The 24,178-nt window shown below is 35.0% G+C and overlaps 1 protein-coding gene across 2 annotated transcripts in view; it reads right to left on the reverse strand.

Annotated features, from left to right (window-relative positions):
- Positions 1–24,178, reverse strand: part of MTPN (myotrophin) — a 59,078-nt gene that overhangs the window by 20,750 nt on the left and 14,150 nt on the right. For both annotated transcript variants that reach the window (XM_004430724.3, XM_087431288.1), the window contains exon 2: positions 232–345. In XM_004430724.3, coding sequence (XP_004430781.1) covers positions 232–345 — 114 coding nt within the window. The remainder of the gene's footprint in view (positions 1–231; positions 346–24,178) is intronic.

Genomic DNA, 24,178 nt, shown 5'->3' on the forward strand with positions numbered 1-24,178 from the left:
AACTTGAAAAGGAAACATCCTAACCCACAGTTTAAAAAAGTCAGTTTGTTCTGCTTATTTAAAAATATCCCAATTATATACTTCTAAGTTACAGGAAATTTGGTATAATTTCAGACTATTCTTATTTAAAATGAGGTTTCCACAAGTAACTATTTTACAAATCTACTAGAAAACAATTACCCAAAGCATAAAACACAATTTTTTTCTAGAATGATGATGTTCGTTACATACATTAATATCTGCTCCTTTCAGCAGGAGAAATTCCAGGATTTCAAGCTGCCCACAATCTGCCGCATAATGAAGAGGCTTCCTTCCACCTTCTAGTGTCCGGTTGACATCTTCTCCCTTATAAGAGAAGCCAAATGAAAACAATATTTATATGGATGGTAGACTGAAGGAGGGAAATGAGACACCTAATATTTTTACTTTCTTAAAGCCATAAAAGTTTCATGAAACAATTACATTTCCTGCAAAGTGAAATAAGTAACCAGGAACTAGAAATTAAATTCTGTACAATAGTTTGCGCACAGTATGACAGTAATCCAAATCATGATTAGTCAAGCTGAAAACAATACACAATAATGCTAAATGTAACGAAATATATCACCGTGCTCTATGTCTAAGGAGTTCAAGCAGCATAATGTCAAGATGTGCCCACAAAAGACTGGTGAGTTCAAATACTGAGATTTTACGCAGATCATATGACATGTATTTTAATTCTTCAAAGAAAGCATCACTACTTTAATGGAGGCAGATATCATTATCACAAGGTAATCAGTACCAGCTATTAAGAATTCATTTCATTCATTCATTCATTCAACATTTACTAAAGCCCTATTGTATGGTAGGCACTGTGCACAGAGGGGACAATGGTGAGCAAATCAGACATGCTTCTGATTGCATGAAGCTTACTACCATCTAGTGTGGGGAGGCAGATATTAATAAAATAATCACACGATTAAACATATAATCTCAAAATATAACTGCTATAAAGGAAAGGAAAGTGCTATACAAATACTTATCAGAAAAACATGACTTATTCTTGGTGATGGATGGGGGGTAGGTACTGTCAGAAAATAAACTTACGGCCTCAAAAAGTAGTCTTCATTCATTGAGGATTAATAGAGATTCTAACCATAACAAACACAACCACCCTCTCTACTGACTAGCTACTACAGGTTTGGCACTGTGGTACATGCATTATCTCTAATCTTTAAGCCATCCCAAAAGGAGAAAATCTCCATTTAATATATGAAAAGTCTGAAGCTGAAAGAAGTTAAATAACTTTTTACCGTGGCTTAGTTAGTAACAGAGTAGAGATCTAAACCCATTCTCTTTCTATACCACCATGGTGCCTCCAATTCAGTATTCGCCCCTTCTTTCTTCAGGAAAGTTTCGATTTTACAGAGGAGCAAAATGTCTGAAAGAACTTATTTTCTCAACTATTATATTATTCACTTAGCTTGATTTGGTCAACTCATCAAGCCATATCCTGAATTGAGATGTTAAGACCCCTACCATTTTACAGCCATTTCAAGCTGTTCTTTCCAACATACTCTTTACGGGTATAGAAGGAAGGTGTATAACATGCTTAAGAGATCACTGGAGACTGGGTGAGAGCTCCAAATCTATCACTTAGTTGTGGGATCTTAGACTAGTTACTTTCTAAATGTTAGTTTCCTTATTTGTAAAGTGGGAAAAAAATACTTATACCTCATAGAGTTTTCGTGTATCATTAAGACAATCCATTCAAAGTATCTAACATAGTACCTGAGACAGGGTAAACTGTTTAATAAAGTTTCACTATTATTTCTGTGGATCCCTGTTGTTGGCTTACACTAGTTCTAAAAGGCTATCCAAAATTGGGTTAAGGCAGGCTTCTGCATAACAGTTGAAATATAAATAAAGATCTGATTTAATGTAATACACTTTCTATTCAGAAACAAATTTAAACCAGTAAGGGGCGATTGTGGTGTACCACCTTAGTCTTTATTCACAACTGCAGAAATGCAAGGCTTTGAGGTGGAGAGAGATATTGCTTAAACTATTCACAGATAAAACTAGTTTTCCTTTCATTATTAACATTAACTAGAGAGGATTAACTGGATGTGTTCAGTGAAACAAAGCAAAGAATTACCTGTAGTAAGAAATTGATAAGATGGCTTCGTCAAAAAGATATTTTCCTGAATCAAAATATGTGACATGTTCCTTCCCTACTTAGTATAAGCACGCAAAACGCATGTGAAATGGAGCTGTGAGTTTAAACTTTCTCCTTCACAATCCTTATTTTAGCAAACAAAAAAAGACAAAACTGGAAAGGCTTTATGTGACTGACAGGAACGAAAGATTCCTCTTCTTCAGGGCCATAGCAAAAGCAGTACCATGGAGAAATTTATAGTACTAAACGCTTGTACTGGAAAAGTAGAAAGGTCTCAAATTAATGATCTTTGTACGTTCCACCTTAAGAAACTAGGGAAAAAAAAAGTACATGGAAATCTCTGTACCTTCTGCTTAATTTTGCTGTGAACCTAAAAATGCTTTAAAAAATAAAGTCTATTTAAAAAAAGCAAATTAAATCCAAAGTAAGGAGGAGGAAAGAATAAAAATCAGAGCAGGAACCATTGAAATGGAAAATAGAAAAAAGAAATCAAAAGCTGATTGTTTTGAGATCAATACAATTGATAAATCTCTAGCCAGAGCAATCAGAAAACACAAAGGGCTAATATTAGACTCTACAAATTACCTTCCCGCAAAGAAACTCCCAGGCCCCAGACGGCTACACTGGTAAATTTTACCAAACATTTAAGAAAAAAGAATAATACCAATCTTACACGTGCTTTCAGAAACGGGAAGCATCACAACTAATTCTATGAGGTTAGCATTACCCTGATTCTAAAATGAGACAAAGACGTTACAAAAAGAACACATAGGCTAATATCCCTCAGGAACACAAGTTTTACACAAAATTTTAGCAAACTGAATGCAACAATATATAAAAAGGATAATACACCAGGACCAAGTGGTGTTTATCCCAGGAATACAAAGTTGGTTAAATATTTGAAAAGTCAGTCAACATAATTCACATTTTAACAAACTAAAAAAGAAAAAACATATGATCATCTCAGCAGATGAAAAAGCATCTGACAAAATCCAACAGCCATTCCTGATAAAAATTCAGCAAACTAGGAAAAGAAGGAAACTTCCTTGGCCTAATAAGGGGCTTCTACAAAATAACTACAACTAACATCAAACTTAATTGGTGACATAGTGAATGCCTTCCCCCTAAAAATCAGGAACAAGACTGTGTGTCTCTATTCATCACTGTTTCTATTCAACATTGTACTGGAGGTTCTAACCAGTGCAATTAGGCAAGAAAAAAAAAGCCTTCCATTTTGGAAAAAAAAAAAGAAGTAAAACTGTCTTTATTTGCAGATGATATGATCATCTATGTAGAAAATCCCATGGAATCTACCAAAAAGCTACTAGAACTAATAAGTAATTTTAGCTATGTTGCAGGACAAAAGATCAACATATACAATCAATTGTATTTTTATATTTACTAGCAATGAATAACTGCGAATCAAAACTAAAAATATTTACAATAGCATCCAAAGATATGAAAGACAGTGATAAATCTAACAAAAATGTGAAATATCTATATAGTGAAAACTACTAAACATTGTTGAGAGAAATTAGAGATGTCTTAAATAAATGGAGAGATTCACCACATTCGCAGGTACTCAATATTGTAAAGATGTCAATTCCCCCAAAATTGATATATAGATTCAATGGAATACCAGCCAAAACCCCAGCAGCCTTTTTTAGAAATTGACAAACTGACCCTAAATTTCATGTGGAAATACAAACAACCTAGAATAGCCAAAACAACTCTGAAAAAGAATAACAAGTTGGAGGGCTAACACTACCTGATTTCAAGAATTACTAAAAACTGCAGTAATCAAAAAAATGTGTTACTAGCAGAAAACTATAAAATATGCAAACTAATTCACAGTGATAGAAAGCAAATCAGCAGCTGCCTAGAGGAGGGGAGTGGGAGGGGCAACAGAAGGAAGGGATTACAAATGGGCACTTGAGGGTAATGGATATGTTGATTGTCTTGATTGTGGTGATGGTTTCACAGGCATACACATATCAAAACTTTTCAAACTGTACACTGTAAACATCTGCAGTTTGTTGTATTTCAATTATACCCAATAACACAAATTTTTCTGAAATCAAATCACTGTGGCTCTATCCTTATGAGATGCTAACAAATCAATATTTGAGGTTGCATGCGAGCAGGGGTGACAAAGTACCTTCATAGGAGACTTACAGAGCAAAAGCTATGTGAGGTCAAGTTCCTTCACTGTTAGTGCTGAAGGAAAAGCTCTTGACTTCTATATCCTGCAACTCAACTAACTACATGGAACAAGACATTTTCAAGTGGGATAAGAGAGGATCGATGTGACCCCTACCAGCTAGGTGGGCTTGAGATCAAAACAACTGTCTGGATTGCTGAAAAAAATCTCCTAATTACTATCCCAACTTCTAGCCCCATTTTGCCTACTCCATTCTTTACTCTGCAGCTACAGGACCCTGCTAAACACAAAATGTGATCACATCATTCCCTTTTTAAAAGTACTCTGTGACTATCCATTGCTCCTGGAGAATAAAGTCCGAACAATTTAACATAGTTTAGAAGATCTGGAGTGATCTATCCAGTGACTACTTTTCCAACTTCAATTCTCACAGCATTCCTCCCCCATGTCCTTTGTTTAGTTAACTCCTACTAATCCTTCAGAGACAAGCTTTAATAAAACTTCCCCTGGAAAGTTATCTCTAACCCCTCAACTTTGAGTAATGTGAGCCTCACACTTGTGCCCAAAGCCCCTTGTATTTCCCTGTGTCATAACACTTATCATATTCTACTCAAACTGCCTATAGCTGTATCCTCTATGAACACAGATCAGGTCCATGTCTCTATTATTTACTTTTGCATCTCCAATGCCTAGTATAGCTTCTGACATACAGTAAATATTCATATAATAGAAACTTTTCAATTAAACAGTGAAGTTGCTCAAGCAACAGACTTCAAAGTAAGTCATAATGACATCAATTTCAAACAAACACTGATAATGCATTAGTTATCTAGTTAACAGCAGCAGTAACTTGAGATCAATGGTGTGTTTACCGATGTAGCGGGTTTGAATGACAATTTCAGAAGGTTTTCAGCAGTCCGAATAGGTGGTAACTTCAGTAGTGGTGGTGAAATAGGGAAGGAAGACAGTGTTCTATCTAGTTCCTTTCTCTCCATCCTCCACCTACACTCTAGGCATTAGGAACACCACTGGAGAGGAAGTTAGCTGCCTATTCTGTAATCTTAATGGAAGTTAGACACCTATTCTGTAATCTTGATTCTAACTTCAAGAAATCAGCGTTACAGAGAAAAAAAATCTAATACTAATTTTGCCTCCCAGATTCTGGGGATAGAGGAGAGAGATGCACAATCTCAACAGGTCCTTTAACATTACATGGCAATCTGATTATGTTTTACTTTTTCTCTTGCTTTTCCACTTTCAAGACACCATTTTAAATCTCTTCCACTTTTTACAGATCTGAGACTTCTCTATCTCCTCCTTCCCTTTCACCCTCAGCAAATCACCTCATATCCTTCTTACACAGAAGACTGCCTTCAGACATGAACTCCCTCAGGAACTTTTCACCACCACACCTTCCTGCAACTGACAAACCTTCTCCTCCCACCTAAAGCCAATCCTTCACCTATGCTTTGGATGTCATCCTTCCTTGTTTTCCTAGAAAAGTTACTCCTTTGTTTATCCCTTTTCTTGCCTGTTTTCACCTTTACTGCTCTACTGGTTCCTTCTCATCAGCATATGACATTCACAACTCTTCCACTAAAAAAGCAAAATGCAACACAAAAACTTCTCCTTAGACTCAACATTTATCTTCTAGTTACTGTTCTCTCTCTTCCCTTTCATTGTTAAACTTTCCAAAAGCACTGTCTATATTTGTCTCCAATTTCTCACTTTCCATTCTAATCTGGCTTCTACCCTCAAGACTGTATCATAACCATTTTTGCTGAGGTTAATGACCTCCATGTTGTGAAATGCAAAGGTCATCTCTTAGCCCTCACCTTAACTGACTTCCCAATAGTGACAAAGGTGATCATTCCTTTTTTAAACTCTCTCTCTTGGCTTCAGTGACACCCGGTTACCGTAGTTTTCCTCCGACCTCCCTGATTACTGCTTTGCTATTTCCTTTCATGACTCATTCACTTCTACTAGATGTTTAAAACAAATTTTTGGAATCTTGGTTATGATTTCAGATTGTCATCATATATAATTCAAAGTTGATAAATCTGGTTATCCTTATACAGTCTTGTAATAACATCTATATAGAAATACCTTGATTATAGAATTTTTTGAGAATACTTCCTTAGGGATAAAGTTTATATATGTTTTTAAAGACATTATCATGCAGTAATATCCTGTGTCACCGAGTTTGGCAGCAATAATATTTTCACCATGATGTGTGTGTAAATAATCAGGCAGGTCACAAATAACTCTGCACACAGCTTCTATGTACCATCTATAGTTGAGGTAAAGCAGGCTGATAAACCTAACATCATATCCAGGCTAGTCTAGCTTCACCTTTCCCTTTTAACAAGAATAATTTATCCAGTTTCATTTTACTCTCCTTCCTTTCATTGCAACATGAAGCCTGTTGGTTTTAAATACATAACATAGATTTTTATTATATTAAAATTGTATTTTTACCATATTTTTCTTGTAAGTTGCTTTGAAGCTATTCTTATTTTCTCTAAATATTGTATATTCCAGATATGTAATATATATTATATGTAATACTGAGATATGAAATAATATTATTAAATAATATTTTCTGTTTAAATTAAATATAGTCTATCCAGAACCACTGTAGTGACCATGAAATGTTTTAGGATGGGTTGACTCCTGGTGCCTCTCAAATAAGAAGGGGGTTTAGATTATGGCAGGAAGCAGAAAGCCTATGTGAAATTCTAAATCAAATGAACCCAAGAAGAGTCTTAAGATTACTGTATATTCTAACAACTCAAGATTAGCTTCTTCGAGTTTTCCCTGGTCCTAATCAGAATTATTGTTAGAATTAAAAAAAAAAAAAAGAGTCATAATGCATGACTAGTTTACATAAATAAGTTGGTGAATTCTATGTTGGGAGGAGAACCTAATTATTTTAATATCATTTATTCCAATGCCAAACCATGACATTTTAGGGCTGGATACTGGACAGATTTTTCAACTTTCTGAAAATTAAATGACATTATTGGATATTGAGAAAGCTAGTCATATTTCATTTCCCAAGTACCACTGTTCTAAATAACCAAGAGCCTCAGCTATACTGATAAATTCTCTTATTTGACTAGAAACTCACTGGTGTAATGGTCTAGTTCTATCTTTAATATCAATAAATCAGCTAGTATTACTGAGAAACCATGTTCCTAGCCTTGTGCTAGGCACACCAAGGGTACAGAAAAGTGGAATCGTGGTTCTCTGCCCACAAGTTATTCTTCACTGATTAACTAATTTGACAAAATATAACTGTCATACATATATCTATATATATAATCCACTCCCTCACAAAAATAATAGCCTGCCCCCACTAATTCTCCACCAAGCACTTCTCAAACTTTTTCACTGAAGTATTTCAAATAGCAAAGGAGAGAATACTTGCTTTCCTGAGTCTGAAAGTGGAATCCTAAACAACCAAACTAAAAATTCATACAAATATATCTGAATGAATACGCATGCATCATATGTACATACGAACATATATGTGTTGTTTGTTTTAATATAAAAGCTACAACCCCAAATCCGTAGCTTTTGTTCCTCCCTCCTCCCTGCTCATGGATACTTTAGGAATTTGGGTCATGTTTACTCTATAGCTTAGAGTAACTCCTTAGAAGACAGGTGACTATTAAAGAGCACAATATTCTAAAATCTAATTCAGTGCTATCTATTTCTAACGTGACGGATACAGTATGATATATTATGTATATAGTATGATAATTACTGATTCTGTACCTTTCCTCTTGAGATCTACAGACCACTAGACAATCCATGAACAGACTTTTAAAGAGTCTACAAATTCTTTAGTGTGTGTACAAAATTTTCTAGGTACAGAGTCCAGGTCACTTTTCATCAGATTCTTAAAGGGGGCCATGACCCGAGAAGTTAGGAACCACTTCCTCTATTAGAATGCATTTTTCTAGCTATCTAAATCTTACCTACCTTTTGTTTTGTTTTGTTTTGTTTATTGCAGTAACATTGGTTTATAACATTGTAAAAATTTCAGGTGTACATCATTATACTTCTATTTCTGCATAGATTACATCATGTTCATAAATCTTACCTACCTTTCATTGTTTACCTAAAGTTCTACTTTTATGAAGAGAAGTAGTATTAAATAGTGGGAAAAAAACCAGACAGAAGCCCTCAGCTGCAGTTACCTCTGCTACTGCCCACAATGGGGAAGTAACAAGCTTGGTGGACCAGTTTCCTCACTGGAAAATCAGTGGTTGGACCTCTCAAGTCTGTTTTTACAGTTAGTTTTTGTGCTCTTTACTTTTATGGGTTAAGGGTATCTGGTGATCATGTCCATCTACAATTGCTCCCCCCACCCCCCTTACACTCTAGACCAAGGAATTAGGTTTTTCTGTACTTCTCGCTATGAAAATTAAGTAGTTCAAAAGAGTGGATGCTGAAGATGGCCACTACAGCACACTTAACTTTCCACATAAGGTGGATCAAGCAAGAAGATTTAATTCAGTCTTGAACAATGTAAAACACTGTAAAACATGAACAATGTAAAAAAATTATATACATACATTTCAAATTCAAAATATTTTTTTCTTTTAAATCTATTATTACTTTGAGTTGTTTAACAAAAGTAGACACGGATTTAAAAAGATGAAACAGTGTATTAGACACACTATTTACAATTAGATTCCATTCAACAAACATTTACTGAGTCTACCATAAGTTAGGTACTGTGCTACTTACTTGGGATAAAATAAGAGAGCCTGGCTCTGACTCAAAGAATTTGCTGCCTTCTTGGGAAGCAAACACACAAATTAATGAATGCCATTTAGTTGAGTACTACAAGATACAGAGGAGCCTCAATGAAGGGAATGCTCAACAACTTAACTGTTCGCAATTTATCTTGTACTGCAATTTAGCTTTCCATGCATTTATATCTTGTGTTGTTAATTAGAATTTTAAAGGTCTTTAGGGGTCAGAGACTACATCTTATACTTGTTTTATTTCTAACACAATGCCAAATATGGTACTTTTAAACCTCAATAACAATTTGTTGTGATTGCTCATTATGATAGCATTATTATAAAATGCTAAATTAAGAACTAATAGTATTCGATAAGGTGTCTATTGATTTGGAGAGTGTGGATGTATGCACATACATGTACATGAGACAATGTGCATAGAGAAATTAAAATATATTATGTTGTATGGAATTCCCACAGGCCAATTGGAAATCCAGGAGGTGCTATTCGGGAAGTCCCTACCACACAGCGTTGTTGTGAGGCTTCACTGAAATAATGTAAGGTGCCTGGCATACAGTAAGTACTCAATAAATGTCAACTGCTATTATTAATACTATTAGGGGCCTCAATAGTTCTCATTTGAATCTTTCTACCCAATTTCTCCACCTTCAACAATTCAACAAATGTAAATCAAGTAAATCAATATTCCTAAAGAGTAACACTGATCACGCCACTTTCTCACTTAAAAAATTTCAACTGCTCCTGAATAGAAAACTCTCATGGCAACCCTCAAGTCATCCTAAATTCAACACCAACTTACCATTCTGGCCTTTTACTCTCATACATACACTGCTCCCAACACTTCACTCCTCCCAACACTTCACTCCTCCCAACACTTCACTCCCACTTCTGGGAAACCTCATGTTGTTGCCTTTCTTTGGCATGGTTATCCCACTTCCACTCATGTCTTGATTTACTGAAATTCCACTTACACTTCAAGATCTATTTTCTCCATAAAACTTTTACCTGATAGTCTTTTTTTCCCTCAATACTCTTGATACATAATGCCCTCCTTTTAATCCTCATGGTTTTTGTTTATATGTGTCTTACTACATTTACCTTTATTCAATTAGATATTTGTTATTTATGTACTTCAATGAAAACTCCATTAAAGAAAGGACAATGTCTTACTTATTTATACATATTGCCTACAATGTCTATGGGTGACTTGTGCATAATAGTCCAACTTAATGAATTAGTGTAGTCATTTAAACTTTGTTACATCTTTGTCACACTACATAACCTGTTGCTTACCAAAACAACTACCACTTCACAAAGAGGTATTTTAAAAACGTTATTAGAGTGTCTGAAAGCCAAAGAATCTGCAGTATTAAAAAGGACTCTGAATGTCATCTAATTCAACCACTCATCCGGTGTTTGAATCTTTGCTTGTGTATGCCCAACCCACAACTGAACCTCTCTAATAAAAGGCAACTCAAAACCTTACTGATCAGTCCATCCCTGCTTTAAATGCTAGAAAATTCACTCTTGACTGATTCTGTTTCTATCCTTTGGGGACACATGGAACAAGCAGTCTCCATTTTCACGTTAGATTATTAATTGTGTTTAGCAGTCACATCACACTGCAACTAAAATAAAATCTTTTCTATATGATTTGCTGTTATCCTGAACTTCAGTTACTGATTTACTGAGTATATATGTAGGGCCATTAAATGAATTGCTATTAAATTTCATCTTATAATGGTTATCTTATTTTTCCAGGCTGCCAAGTTCTTTCTAGACTCTTGTTAAAAGGAATTTGTTAGTCCTCATCCTCCCCTCCCTCCACCTGCACTTCTCCTATCTTCATTATGGTTACCTAAGACATTTATTAAAATATTAAATAAGAAGAGACTTAGGAATGAGCCCCACCAGTGTTCAGGAAACTTCCTTCAGTTTGCTAAATAAAGACATATAGGTAGTGTGTTTGGATACCACCATTCAAATAGTCTTGAATCTAGTTCACTACACTCTCATTCAACCATCCTTTCCCATCATTCCCCCAAGCAAATCACTGAAACATCCAAATTTCAATGAAATGTTTGAGATTTCCTTTATCTAACAGTCTGGGAACCGCAAAAAAGGAAATTATTATAGCAGGACTTATTTCTAAGTGATCCCTTCATAAGTGTTACAAACAACCCCACTGCCACCACACATACACACTTAAAAAGTAACATGTTCATTAAACAAAACTTGGAAAATAAGAGATGTTTCTTCTAGTGAGTTCTGCCATCCAAAATACAACCATTATTACTACCTTGTTGTATATCTGTTTAATTTTTTTCTATGAAAGTAGTTGCTTAAAAAAGTTATAATCACACTATTTATTATTTAACATATGAGATATCTTGTTATCAATCTTGAAAGCTACACGATATTCTGTCAAGTAGATATACCATAGTTTACTTAAATATTCTCCTAATTCTGGACATGCAGAGTAATATCAAGTACCTTGTAACTTCAAGTTCTTATTTTATAGAACATAATATCATATGTCATTGATTCCAGAGCACACATTTTCCTGTATCTTAACATGTCTGAAATTAGGTCACAAAATAGAAAAAAAAAAAGTCTTACCACTTCGTCTTGGTGAGTGAGGGAAGGGTACTTATGGGTCGATTACGTACTTTGTAAAAACACTAACAATCATTGCCTATGCCTGTCTCGGCAACAAAAACTAATACATGACTGGGCCAAGATGCTAGAATGTGAAGTACAGAATTAGATTATGTTGAATTTAGAGAACATAAAATGGTGAAGTTCACGGAGAGTAATATTGCCAATATTATTCTCATGAAAATTGGGTGAGTGTGCTATCAATTTTAGTTCAGAAATTAAATGTTAAATAGAATATTTCATATTTTTAACAACATAATGACGATATTAAAACCAAAAGGAACACATTAAACCCTAATGCTAATACTGCAATTCTGACTTCATCTGAACTGTGTCCACAAAGCAAAAAGGAAAGCAAACTGACCTCCAGTATAAGTAATATATTCTCAGAGAAACATTCCCTGATATGCCTGTCCCAACTTCTGTGAAAACAAACAGAAAAAGACAACTCAGAAAAGCTCAGAAAACCAAGTGTACTGGCCAACGACTTGTATATTCATTAAGCATGGTGTTACCGAAGCATGCCCTTGTATCTATTCACACATTACCATATTGTACTGCTACTGCAGTAAAGACAACACCTACTCCATCACCACTCTACCCTTCTTCATCAACATTCTGACTTTATTAAGGTTGGCAATGTGCCCAGCTACCACACATTTCCCAGCAACTGAGTACCTAGGGGTAGCCAACAGGTGAGAGCACAAGTTGAATGGTGCCTTAATGATCGACTGGAAGGTATACTTCTTCCCTTATTCCTGTTTGAATATAAGAGTAGTGGCTGAAACTCCAGCAGCTGTTTTGGATCATGAGGTGACCCTGAGGATGGAAGTGATTCACAAAGGACTGGAGGAGCATGACGAGAGAAGGAGCTGAGTACCTCATGACCAGGGAGCCACCACACCAGTCCTGGACTGCCTACTTCTTGATTTCTTTTACAAGAGAGAAAAATAAACCCCTCTCTTATTCAGTGATTTATTCCCTTTGGGAAACAGTTATAAAGTTTTTTCTCCCCCACCATCTCTTAGCTGCAGAATCTGATTCCCCATCACAGGAAAAAAAAAAGTGATCACCATTGCTCTACCCACAAAGGATCAACTACCTTATGTGCAGAGTCACAGAGAGACCTAAGGCACATTCCTGCCTGAAGCTAGAATTTTTTACATAGCGTATCAGAATTAGGCAATAGAGAATATAAAAGATCTCATATCAGGCCCGCAAAGCCACCAGAAACTAGAATTCTTCTAGTATATAGCAGGTGATAAGTGTGGTCAGGAGCAATCCTCACAGCCCATCTATCCGCACACCTTGAATGTGGACAGCTTTCCTCTTTTAAAGGATAAGTAACAGAAGAAAAACAATATGGGGGTGTATGAAAACCAATCATATAGCAAAAGAAAAGAAATATGCTAAAAACTCAAGAAACTTAATTTTAGGAAGCACTTTAGAATGATCAAAATAGAATCCAAAAGACACAGATTCTATGCAAAAGGGATCTTAAGAAGAAAACAGGCAAACATGCAAAGTGAACAAACCGAAATGTAGGCTGATAGGAAAAGGAAGCTGGCTGAGAAAGTGAAATATAGCGAGGAAACTAAAACTGCAATTGTAAAATTAAATTCTGCACCAAAGTCAGTAGAGTTAGGTAACACTACTCAAATTTTAAAAACTTAATAAAGAATTGAGAATAAGCTTAAGAAATTCTCCCAGAAAACTGAGGTGATAAACAAAGAAATAAAAATGATTAAAAAAAAAGATGATTTGCATAACGAGTGTAAAGTTCAAACTTATAAATAATACATAACCAGAACAAAGGGAACTGAAATAGGTATAAAAGCAAACTTTTTTGGAGCTCAAGAAAGACCTGAGATTGCAGATTGTAAAAGCTCATTGTATTACAGACAAAAATTCAATAGATCCCCCATTAATACAGCTTTGCAATTTGTTTTACAAGGATAAAACCAAAAAAAAAAAAAAAAAAGTAAACATATTAACAGTAAAAAAAAAATAAACTAGCCTGGTCTTTTATTTTTGACCCCTCTACAACACTGAATTCCACAGGACAAGAGAGAAAAACTATCTATAGTAATGATATCTGGAGAGGGTTTGGGGATCAAGTATAATCCTCTGAGGAGAGTTACTGACACTAAACTAATACTAACAGGAGATGTGTGAGGTGTCCTTTAAATATGTCGAAGGTAGGCAGAAGATTGAGAATCTCTGATCTGCAGTTTGGAGAGAATAAATTGACTCATGCATTCCACAGCAAGCAAATAAATATTCATGTGTAAAGACAATCTTGGGTATCAGCAAATCAGAAAACATACCACACATGCTCCCTTAAAGGTGGGAAGAAGAGGTGAGGAGTACCTTAAGACTTCTAGTGCAGTAATTCTCCAACATTTTAGTCTCAGGATCCCAAACAGTTTTTTGTTTATATGGGTTATATCTAAGGGTACTTATCAAATTAGAAATTAAAGTAGAAAACCTTTTAAAAATTTATTAATTCATTTAGAAGTAACAAAAAGAAACACATTACATGTTAAACATACATGAGATTTTTAAAAATAAAAAATAACTATACCACCCCCCTGCCAAATGTGAGAAGGGTGGCACTGTATTACATTTTTGCTAATCTTTTAAATGTTTGTTTTAATAGAAGACAGCTGAATTCTCATATCTGCTTCCAAATCCAATTTGTTTTGACATATTGTTTTGGCCAAAATATAGTCATGTGTCACTCCACAACAGCGATACATTCCGAGAAATGCGTTGTTACGCGATTTCGTCATTGTGCGACCATCACAGGGTTCTTACACAAACCTAGGTGGTACAGCCTACTATGCACCTAGGCTATATGGTACTAATCTTATGGGACCACCATCGTATATGTGTTCTGCCGTTGACTGAAATGTCCTTATGTGGTGCATGACTGTATATGAAGAAAACTTGGCCTACACAGATATGTAGGTGAACAACTAAAAAAATTTTAACAGGCTTTTCAGTCTATTATAGATATTCTTTGACACTATACTAAAACTCAACAAGTGGCAGTGTGTTAAAAGTTATTTACAACGTGGAATCTGAAACTGTTATTAATGAACTTCATACTCTGTTAGGTTAAAATCCATCAGTCTACTTACACTTCGAATGGATCTTATATCCATGTATAATTTTGTAATGTCATGCATTGGTCATTTAGAAAATATTGGTTATTGAGTTATGTAGATCTTCCAAATGCTGACAAATTGCTTTACATAATATAAAACAATCACATTCATTGATATCACTTCCAATCTCATCAGAAAAGTCTTTAAGTACTGGGAAGCTGTCAAGATCAAAATAGCCAATATAAATGTTCCAAAATTTGAATTTTCTCCTAAAGCTAGAATTTTACAATTGGCAATAAAATCTATCAGCTGTTTTCCATGAACTGACAGGCTCACTAAATTCACTTTCCAGAAAATATCTGCCAAATATCCAAGTCTGAATAACCAAACTTATAATCTGTCAGTTGTTTTTTCCAAACAAAAATGGCGTTCCATAAAAAAAAGCAGCTAGTTCAGGCTGCAACTCCAACAACTACAGAAGTGCTTCATGAACACTTTCCATTTCTTCACACAGAATATTAACGCAGCATACTCCATAATCAAGATTTAATAAAAGTGAGTTTTTAGTGCTTCATTTAGTGCTTCACTCATGCTGAAGTGAAACTGGCATATTTTTTAACTGTGCATGTGTGGGGGTAAAGTTCACAATGACTAGCAGTTGTACAGCTTGGTACCGGTGCCTTGATTCACATAGCAGTTTTAGTCACCTTTGCTTCTGCACCCTCAGTAAAACTGTCATCACAGTGAAAAGAGCAAATAGTCTTAATATTATTATGAAAATAGTTTTGACCTCATGGACCTCTTGAAAAGGTCTCTGGGGCCCACAGAGATCTACAATATTTCAAGAACTGCTGCTCTAGTGAAACAAAAGAGATGAATCAAAAATTAGAACACAAGAGCAGGGAGTTTTGGCATAAAAGAATGAATGATAAAAAGTAAAACCAAGTGGGGACTGGCCAGGTGGGGCAAGCGGTTAAGTGCGCGCACCCTGCTGCGGCGCCCAAGGTTCCCCGGGCGCGCACTGACGCACCGCTTGTCAAGCCATGCTGTGGTGGTCCCCCATATAAAGTGGAGGAAGATGGGGACGGATGTTAGCTCAGGGCCGGTCTTCCTCAGCAAAAAAAGAGGAGGACTGGCAGATGTTAGCACAGGGCTGATCTTCCTCACACACACACAAAAAAAGTAAAACCAAGTGAGCATTTACTTAAGCAAATATGGTTAAAAGCTAGATATAGATGTCAAAATAAGTCTTGAGAGAGAAGATACACAATTAACAAGTATATACAATCACATATTTATATAAAATAGAAAGTAGATCAGGAAATAAAAAACCTACCAGATTCTGTCAAATGTAGGGTCTTATTAAGTGACACGTTCACAACTAAATGCTGTATATGGGAAGCTTTTAAATAAATGATCGGGGCCGGCCCTGTGGCATAGCGGTTAAGTCCGTGCGCTCCGCTGCTGGCGGCCGGGGTTCAGATCCCAGGCGCGCACGGATGCACTGCTTGTCAGGCCATGCTGTGGCGGCGTCCCACATAAAATGGAGGAAGATCGGCACGGATGTTAGCCCAGGGCCGGTCTTCCTCAGCAAAAAGAGGAGGATTGGCATATGTTAGCTCAGGGCTGATGTTCCTCACCAATAAATAAATAAATAAATGATGGCATACCCTTTATGAAATACTATGCAGAATCATTTAAAATGAAAATGAAAACAGCTTATACTCCTTGAATGCTTACCATGTGCCAGGCACTGTTACAAGTACTTTCCAGGTATGAATTCACTTAATTATCACAAAAGCTTTAAGAAGCTAGTACTACTCTTCCCATATAAGGAAACTGAGGCACAGAGAAGGTGACTCCTCCAGGTTGTGTATTGCTGACACGGGGAAATGACCATGGTATTGAGTGAATAAAGCAGGTATGATCCCATTTACTTAAAAACTTAGAATATGCTTATATGTAATCATAAAATTTTAGAGAATATATACAACAAATTTATTAGTAGTCAGCTTTAGAGAACAGTATTATGAGGATATTTTCACTTTCTGAATTTAAATATTATATTATTAAAAAATGAGCATGCTTTACTTTTATAATCAATTAAAGTAACACAAATATTTTTGTTTCGAAAAACTAAAACAAACCAAAGGCTACTGTTTAGCAAAGTTTAGACTCAAACATTTTTTATGATGAAATTTAAGTTCTAGTAGACCTAAAAAAGATGAATACCTTTCAAGTCATGGAACAAAAAGAAGCCAAGAAAATAAATTCTTACAGCTAAAAAAAACGGCAAAATGAAAGTAAGTTTAAACAAACTAAATTAAAAGTCTAAAAAGCAGAAAATTTAAATTGATCAGTTACGTCAATAACTGTGAATAGGTTTAACTATAAAATCGAAAAATAAAGAATGAATCTTGGATTTTGTTAAACAACAAAAAGAAAAGCAAACAAAAATCCAACTAGAAGCATGCCATTGAGAGACACACCTAAAAAAGAAAGCAATATGAGAAACTGTGAAAAACATAAAAGAATGCGCAAAAATATATCAGGCACATATACCTAAAAAACTAAGAAGGGTAATATTAATATATGACAAAGTAGAATTCAAGGCAAAGAAAAGTAAATGGGAAAAAGATGTTCATTTTACATTTTAAAAATGTATAAGTTAGTCATGAATCTTTATCTGAAGAATATCAAGAAAACAACTGACAAAAATGGCATTGTAGTCAGGGACTATCATAATAATCTCAGTCTTTTGGAGGTAAAGATAAAGCAGGCATGATTAAGAATTAATAAGACTGAATTAATATATATCAAACTTTGGACTCTATGGAAACTACACTTTCACTGAATATTAACAAAACCTGATTACACTAGACCAAAGAAAACCTCAACACATTCCAAAGTTTAAAACCTTATAGAACCCATTCTCCAATCCCAATGCAATAAAACTAAAAATTAATACCAAAAGCTTTAGCACACACACAAAACAGAAGAAAAAACCAAAAATGAACAACAAAAATAACAACACACAAAACACACAAAGACACACACACACAACCAAACCAATACTAAATGTCCTAAATTACAGATGAAGCAAAGAGGCACTGAATATTAGAATTACAGAGTATTCCGAAAATAAAGGTAAAATATTAAGTTATTGTATTCAAGGTAAGACTATTACTTATGGATAGAACTAAAACTGACTGTGAAAAACCAAGTGAGCTTGTGTGAGATGGTTAGTTAAACTGACATGAAATTACATGGCTTTTTAAAGTCTGCAACAGTTCTTTTACTTCACATTAGACTTTGAAAACATTCATAATTTTGCTTAGATCTTGCAACAATAATAAAAGAAATTTTATATACTAATTCTGATAACTCTTCATATTAGCTGATAGGTAATGACAATTCTTACAAATTTAAAAACCCATAAATATAACATCTGTATAGAAACATCATCCAATTTATCTTGCTTCCAAAGAAAATTAACCTCAGAACATTTGAATTCAAAGATCTATTACATATACACACACACACACACACACAAATATACATCCTCCATTAATATTTCCTTTAGAGTAATTATTCCCAAATCTGACACTGTTCAAAACATATCCTTATAAAAATGAGTATTCAGAAGGGAAACAAAGAACTAACAACAACATACAGCACTTTTAGGACTAAATGCAGAAAAATCTCCAAGCTTATTTAAAAAAATAAGTCTTTATATTTCAGGGCAAAGCCTAGGAGCCAAAGTAGTTGTTGAATTCGTCTTTCATTTTAAACAAAACTGGCAAACTAACACCTGGCTTTGGTGGTATTGTGTAATAATTTGATTGCTTCCTCTTGAATAACAAATTATGAAAAAAATAATATCTTTACCTTTCTATGTCAAAGGTAAAGAAGTCTTACAATGATTTAAATTAAATTATTATTTAATTACGAAGCTTGAAATGATGAACCACTTTTTTACACGATAAACTCAAAGGGGCCTGGCATCCTTTTTCGTTGATCTTGTCCTCTGTATCACACCTTAGAAGTTGTTACAACTATCTAAGAACACAGAACACTCCTAATGCAGTGGGGGACAAGAGTTACATCCTATGACGATGTTATCTCCCTCCACCCATTCAGATCCCTTTTCTGCCAGTTTTTGCTAATACCAAGAGGAAGGTGAAATGATGGTGAACTGGAGGTGAACTCTGTTCTCTGCTAACACCCTTTTTCCTCTTCAGACTTTGGACACTTCTTTTCCTGCCATTTAGACTCCAAATTTTGCCAATGACTTTCACCTCAACCTGATACTCCTTAATATGATTATGATTTTGCCTTCTGGTTAGAGAATAACTGCAAGTTCTTTCTACATAAACTCCTCTTACTCTGGTATACACAGCTCTAGATCTTTTATAAGACCTTAAAACTTTAAAGAGTTTTTCATTCAGTCAGTTATCTGGTCATTCATTCAATCAACAAATATTTATGAGCTCCTACTACGAGCTAGGCATTATTCTAAGCGGTAGAAATGCAGAAGTGAACAAAAAGACAAAGTTCATCAGGTCAAATAAAAGCTGTTAACTCACTCAGCATTAGCTGGACTATGGTCACTGTGGTTTTAAAAGTTTCTCCTTTGACAACAGGTTTGTGCTAAGTCACACAAACAAAAATTGAAACTCCATTCCACCTCTACCCCCTAATTCTTCTAAAAAATACTCATGTTCCTGTAATGGAATGAGAGTGGTTTCTGGAATCTGACAGATCTAGAGACAAACCATGGCTCTGTCGTTTACTAGCTTGCTTACCCTGGGCAAATTACTTGAATTTCTTCAAGTCTCATTTACCTCATCTGCAAAAACAATCTTTCATGGTGTCTTTTTTTAATCAAATTTTTATGACAATTAAATGAGAAAATATAGACAAAGCACTCAGCAAATAACCTGACATTAAATGGTGGCCATTAGAATATCATTATTATTGTTACGTTTATTTCATAACACAGGGCAAGTATTAGGTATTCTAGGGATATTATTGTTGTAATCACTTATATTGTCCAGAGAGTAAATTTTCTTGTGATAGGCTACTTCATTGCAAGTATAGCTCCTGGAAGTTTAAGGCAAACAAGAGGCAACAGGTTAGGTATACTGCTGAAGAAACAAAATCATTTCAAGGGGCTTTGTGATATGAAGTATTTTATCTCTAACATCCTCAATCCAAATACAGCGTCGGTCAGGAAGAGTCTTGTTTACTTAGTATTTCTACTTTTCTAGATGTCTCATACTTCCTCTCACTAGATTTTTCCCAGCTTTTTCCAATCTTTGCCTTCCCTACTCTCCTAAATGGTTTTAATACAGAATAAAAACATATTTACAAATATGTGGTATATTTTTAATAGTCTGAGATATTTCCCATCCTTAATGGCAAAATCTGTTATATGCATCTTGAAAGTGTGGTTGGGTGGGGATATTTACCAAATCTAGTACTTCTTACAAGTACTTCAGATGAGATCACATTCTTTATAATATTTCTAAATGAAATGACCACTTGACTCCCGCAGAGAACTTTTCTTTTAGGCCTTTCTCCAGGTGAAAACAAACAAACAATTCTCTTCCTTTGATCTCCAAGATATGGACAGGTTGCTGCAACTGAGTTCTAAGGCATAAGTACATACTGTACTGTCACAAGAAACCAGTGTCCTCAAAAGCTACTTAACAGTAGACTAAATTAGCACGTGTGACCATTTTGTAGCACAGCATGTAAATTAATACTGGACACCTGACTGATAGTAAAACGCAACAAAACTAGGAAACTGAACAAATTCTATATAGTTGAGTCAATGTCCCCAATAATTCACTTACAGCTAAGGATTACCTCTCCCCATGTAGAATTCAGAATTCCTTAAGACTGTGGTGTTTAATATTTTTATAATGACAGATTCTTTTGAGAATTGGATGAATGCTGTGGTCCCTCCTTCTACGACTCTCCCTCTGTCCTCCTCCCTGCCCTGCCCCTCAAGGTTAAAAGTCCTTACACCTTAGGATATAACTTTGCTAAAAAGAATCATATATTACCGCACTGGTGACATCAGTGAGTAAAACAGCACCAGAGTTATAAGTTACAACACAGTAATGGATTCAAACGCATAATCTACCACTGAGAGGCAAAGCAAACAAAAAAGGTGATAATACTATAATACTTTATCTGGAACTTCACAATACAGAAAAAAAACAGCACAACAGAAAGGTAGAAGGTCTGAGGAGTATAAAATCAACTTGCTCTTACTCTACATTCTTTCTCCAAAGTTAACAGGAAAGGTCTGTCACACCAAATGCATCCAACTTTCAATATTATAAATATGAACTAATTTCAAAGTAATGAACAAAAACAATACCCATAATAATCATTTAATGAGCACCTGTTTAATAAATATAATATACGATAATACATCCTCATAAAACACTTTAAATGTGTTCTGAAGAACAGTTTCTTATTACTAGTTAAAATCCATACTAGGCTGATCCTGACCAGTGATCACTTCAAAAATCTAACAGATCAGTCCCCTCAGACATGTTTCCAATTGAGGGTTATTTTCACTAACAAAACTACTACAAGACACACTTGAATGGTAGTGATGGCTGAGAATCTGGCAAAAAAAAATTGTTCATAGTAAAAAACAAACAAAACACATATGCCTTGTTTAAGGATGAAAACTACAAAATAAAACAAAGTTTAAGTCCTGTGCTTTTAACACAGTTATATAAATAACTATGTATTTCTGTCTCTAGGATTCTTAACCTAAAGGTTCTGGAAGTATATATTCAAATTATAGTTTCATTTTCATTAATTTATGTACCAGCATCACAGAGAACTAATGGAAGTCAAAGAAATAAAATGTGAACTAAAAAAATTTTAAGAGCAAACGTAATGCATAACTCTGTGTAAGTATTTTTAACCAATACAAGTGTTAAGCACCTACCTTTCTTACTAAAAAAAAAGTTCTTAAGCACAGGCCCGGTGGCATAGTGGTTAAGTTTGCGTGTTCCGCTTTGGATCCCGGGCACAGACCTACTCACCGCTTATCAAGCTATGCTGAGGCAGTGTCCCATACAGAAGAACTACAACTCTACATCTATGATACACAACTACGTACTGGGGCTTTGGGGAGAAAAAAGATAAAGAGGAAGATTGGCAACAGATGTTAACGCGGGGCCAATCTCCTCAAAAAAATTAAAAAAAAAAGTTTTGAAATGGAAGCCCATGATAGTTAAGGCCCTAAATCTTATGGTATATTTCCCCATCTACATAGAACTTTTAACTTAAGCTTTTTCTTTCTTTTTTTCAAAACGACTACTTCAGTCATTTAAATTAGTTTTATATAGCTGATTTACTTATTAAAAGCATATTTTAATTTTCTTCATTGAAAGGTTTAAAAGCAATTATTCACACTTAGACAATTTCTAATTGAAAACAGTGAAGTATTAAAATTTTTACTGGTGGTATGAAATTAAAATTTTTTTTTGTGAGGAAGATCAGCCCTGAGCTAACATCCGATGCCAATCCTCCTCCTTTTTGCTGAGGAAGATTGGCCCTGAGCTAACATCCGTGCCCATCTCCTTCTACTTTATATGGGACGGCGCGACCACATGGCTTGACAAGCGGTGCGTCAGTGTGCGCCCGGGATCCAAACCTGCGAACCCCAGGCCACCGAAGTGGAGCATGCACGCTTAACCACTGTGCCGCCAGGCAGGCCCCTGAAATTAAAAATTTTAATTTAACGAAATACATATATTTATATGAAGAAAGACTACCAAAATTAAGAAAATCCATTCAAAGCATAATAGTAATATCTCAATTTGGAAAAAAGATTAATATAATCAAAAAGTAGCTTCATTTTCAAGAAACTAATTCATGGCACCACAGTTGGAACTTATTCCTAAAATCTTATGTAGTCTGGGAAATATCTTGTGTCATGATCCAACGCTTTGCATTCCTCAAAGCTGTATCTGTAAATAAACCCATGATAGGGAGGGAGAGGGAGAAAGGAAGGAAAGGAGGGGGCAAGAGAGGAGAAAGAGAGAAGGGAAAGAAAAATTCAATCCCTAAAACTTCAGGTGATCTCAGTAGAAATCCACTGAATGGGAAGAGGGTATATATTTTCTTAAGATTGTTTTTCTGTCGCCATCATACATGAATGACAACTTGAATATATTTTTTCATATCTTTTATTCCTGACAAAATGGTTTGTTTCACTGTTTTCCAATACAATTATAGAAAATAGTCTAAAGGTAAGATGAGTTTACCTCTTGAAACTAATATTATTTTGCCCAGAAGCTTACAGACTAAACAAAAAAAACCCAACTTCATAGATAATCATTTTAGCTAGGATGTGTCTTGTTCCTAATTAGTGTTTTTTAATTTTGAATATGCGGGTGTGGGGACCCTCTATTTCCAATCTTGGGTCTTCTTTTCAGTTCTGAAAACTTCTATTTCCATTTATCCTTTCAAACTTGTATGTTCTTCCCTACCTTTTGCTGGTTCAATCTCAATGCTTTATCTACTATAACACTTAATCTTCAGTTTTTTCCATCTATGTATTTCATTTGTAGTGCTGAAACATTTCAATGCAAATGATGGGAAAAGAATACTCTTTTGGAATGAGTCAGATCAAATTCTGTCCTTCCACTTATTAGCTGTAGGAGCTTAGACAGGTTACTTAATTTCGATTTCCCTAACTATAAAATGGAGATAGAGCCCACCTGGGTAGATGTGAGGATTAAATTATATGCATATCTATATGTATATTAATTTACTATGTAGGACCATACTTGGCATAGAGTAAGTACTCAAAGAGAAGGCATTCTGTTCCTATTATCTTCCATTTTGAATCTGATGTTCTATAGTGTTGATTCTCCTCTATATTGCAACCAAATATGACGTTTTCTTGGCTCTTAAAGCAGTCTATTCTTTTTATATAGTTGTATGTTTTCTTAACACATTTGTATAGTTGCCTTAGTTTTATTCATATATCATATATTAAATAGGGAAATAACCTATTCAGAACCCATACAACTATCTTATTTGTTGTTTGTCCTGTACACAAACTTTTTTATTTCACCTTTTAACTGAACCTTCTGAAGAACACTCATCCTCAGAAAAATTATTCATTATTGTATTCCCATGCCTTGTAATACAGCGGCCAGCACTGCAGGTGCTCGAATGATATTTGCTGAATGAATTATGAATGAATCAATGAAAACTGTGCTAACTAGCCTTCTCTTTCACTTCTAGAGTTGGAAATCAAGCCAGGTCACAG

The sequence above is a fragment of the Ceratotherium simum genome, chromosome 1, assembly GCF_057802395.1.
Source record: "Ceratotherium simum simum isolate JZ-2026a chromosome 1, ASM5780239v1, whole genome shotgun sequence".
Classification (NCBI taxonomy): Eukaryota; Metazoa; Chordata; class Mammalia; order Perissodactyla; family Rhinocerotidae; genus Ceratotherium; species Ceratotherium simum.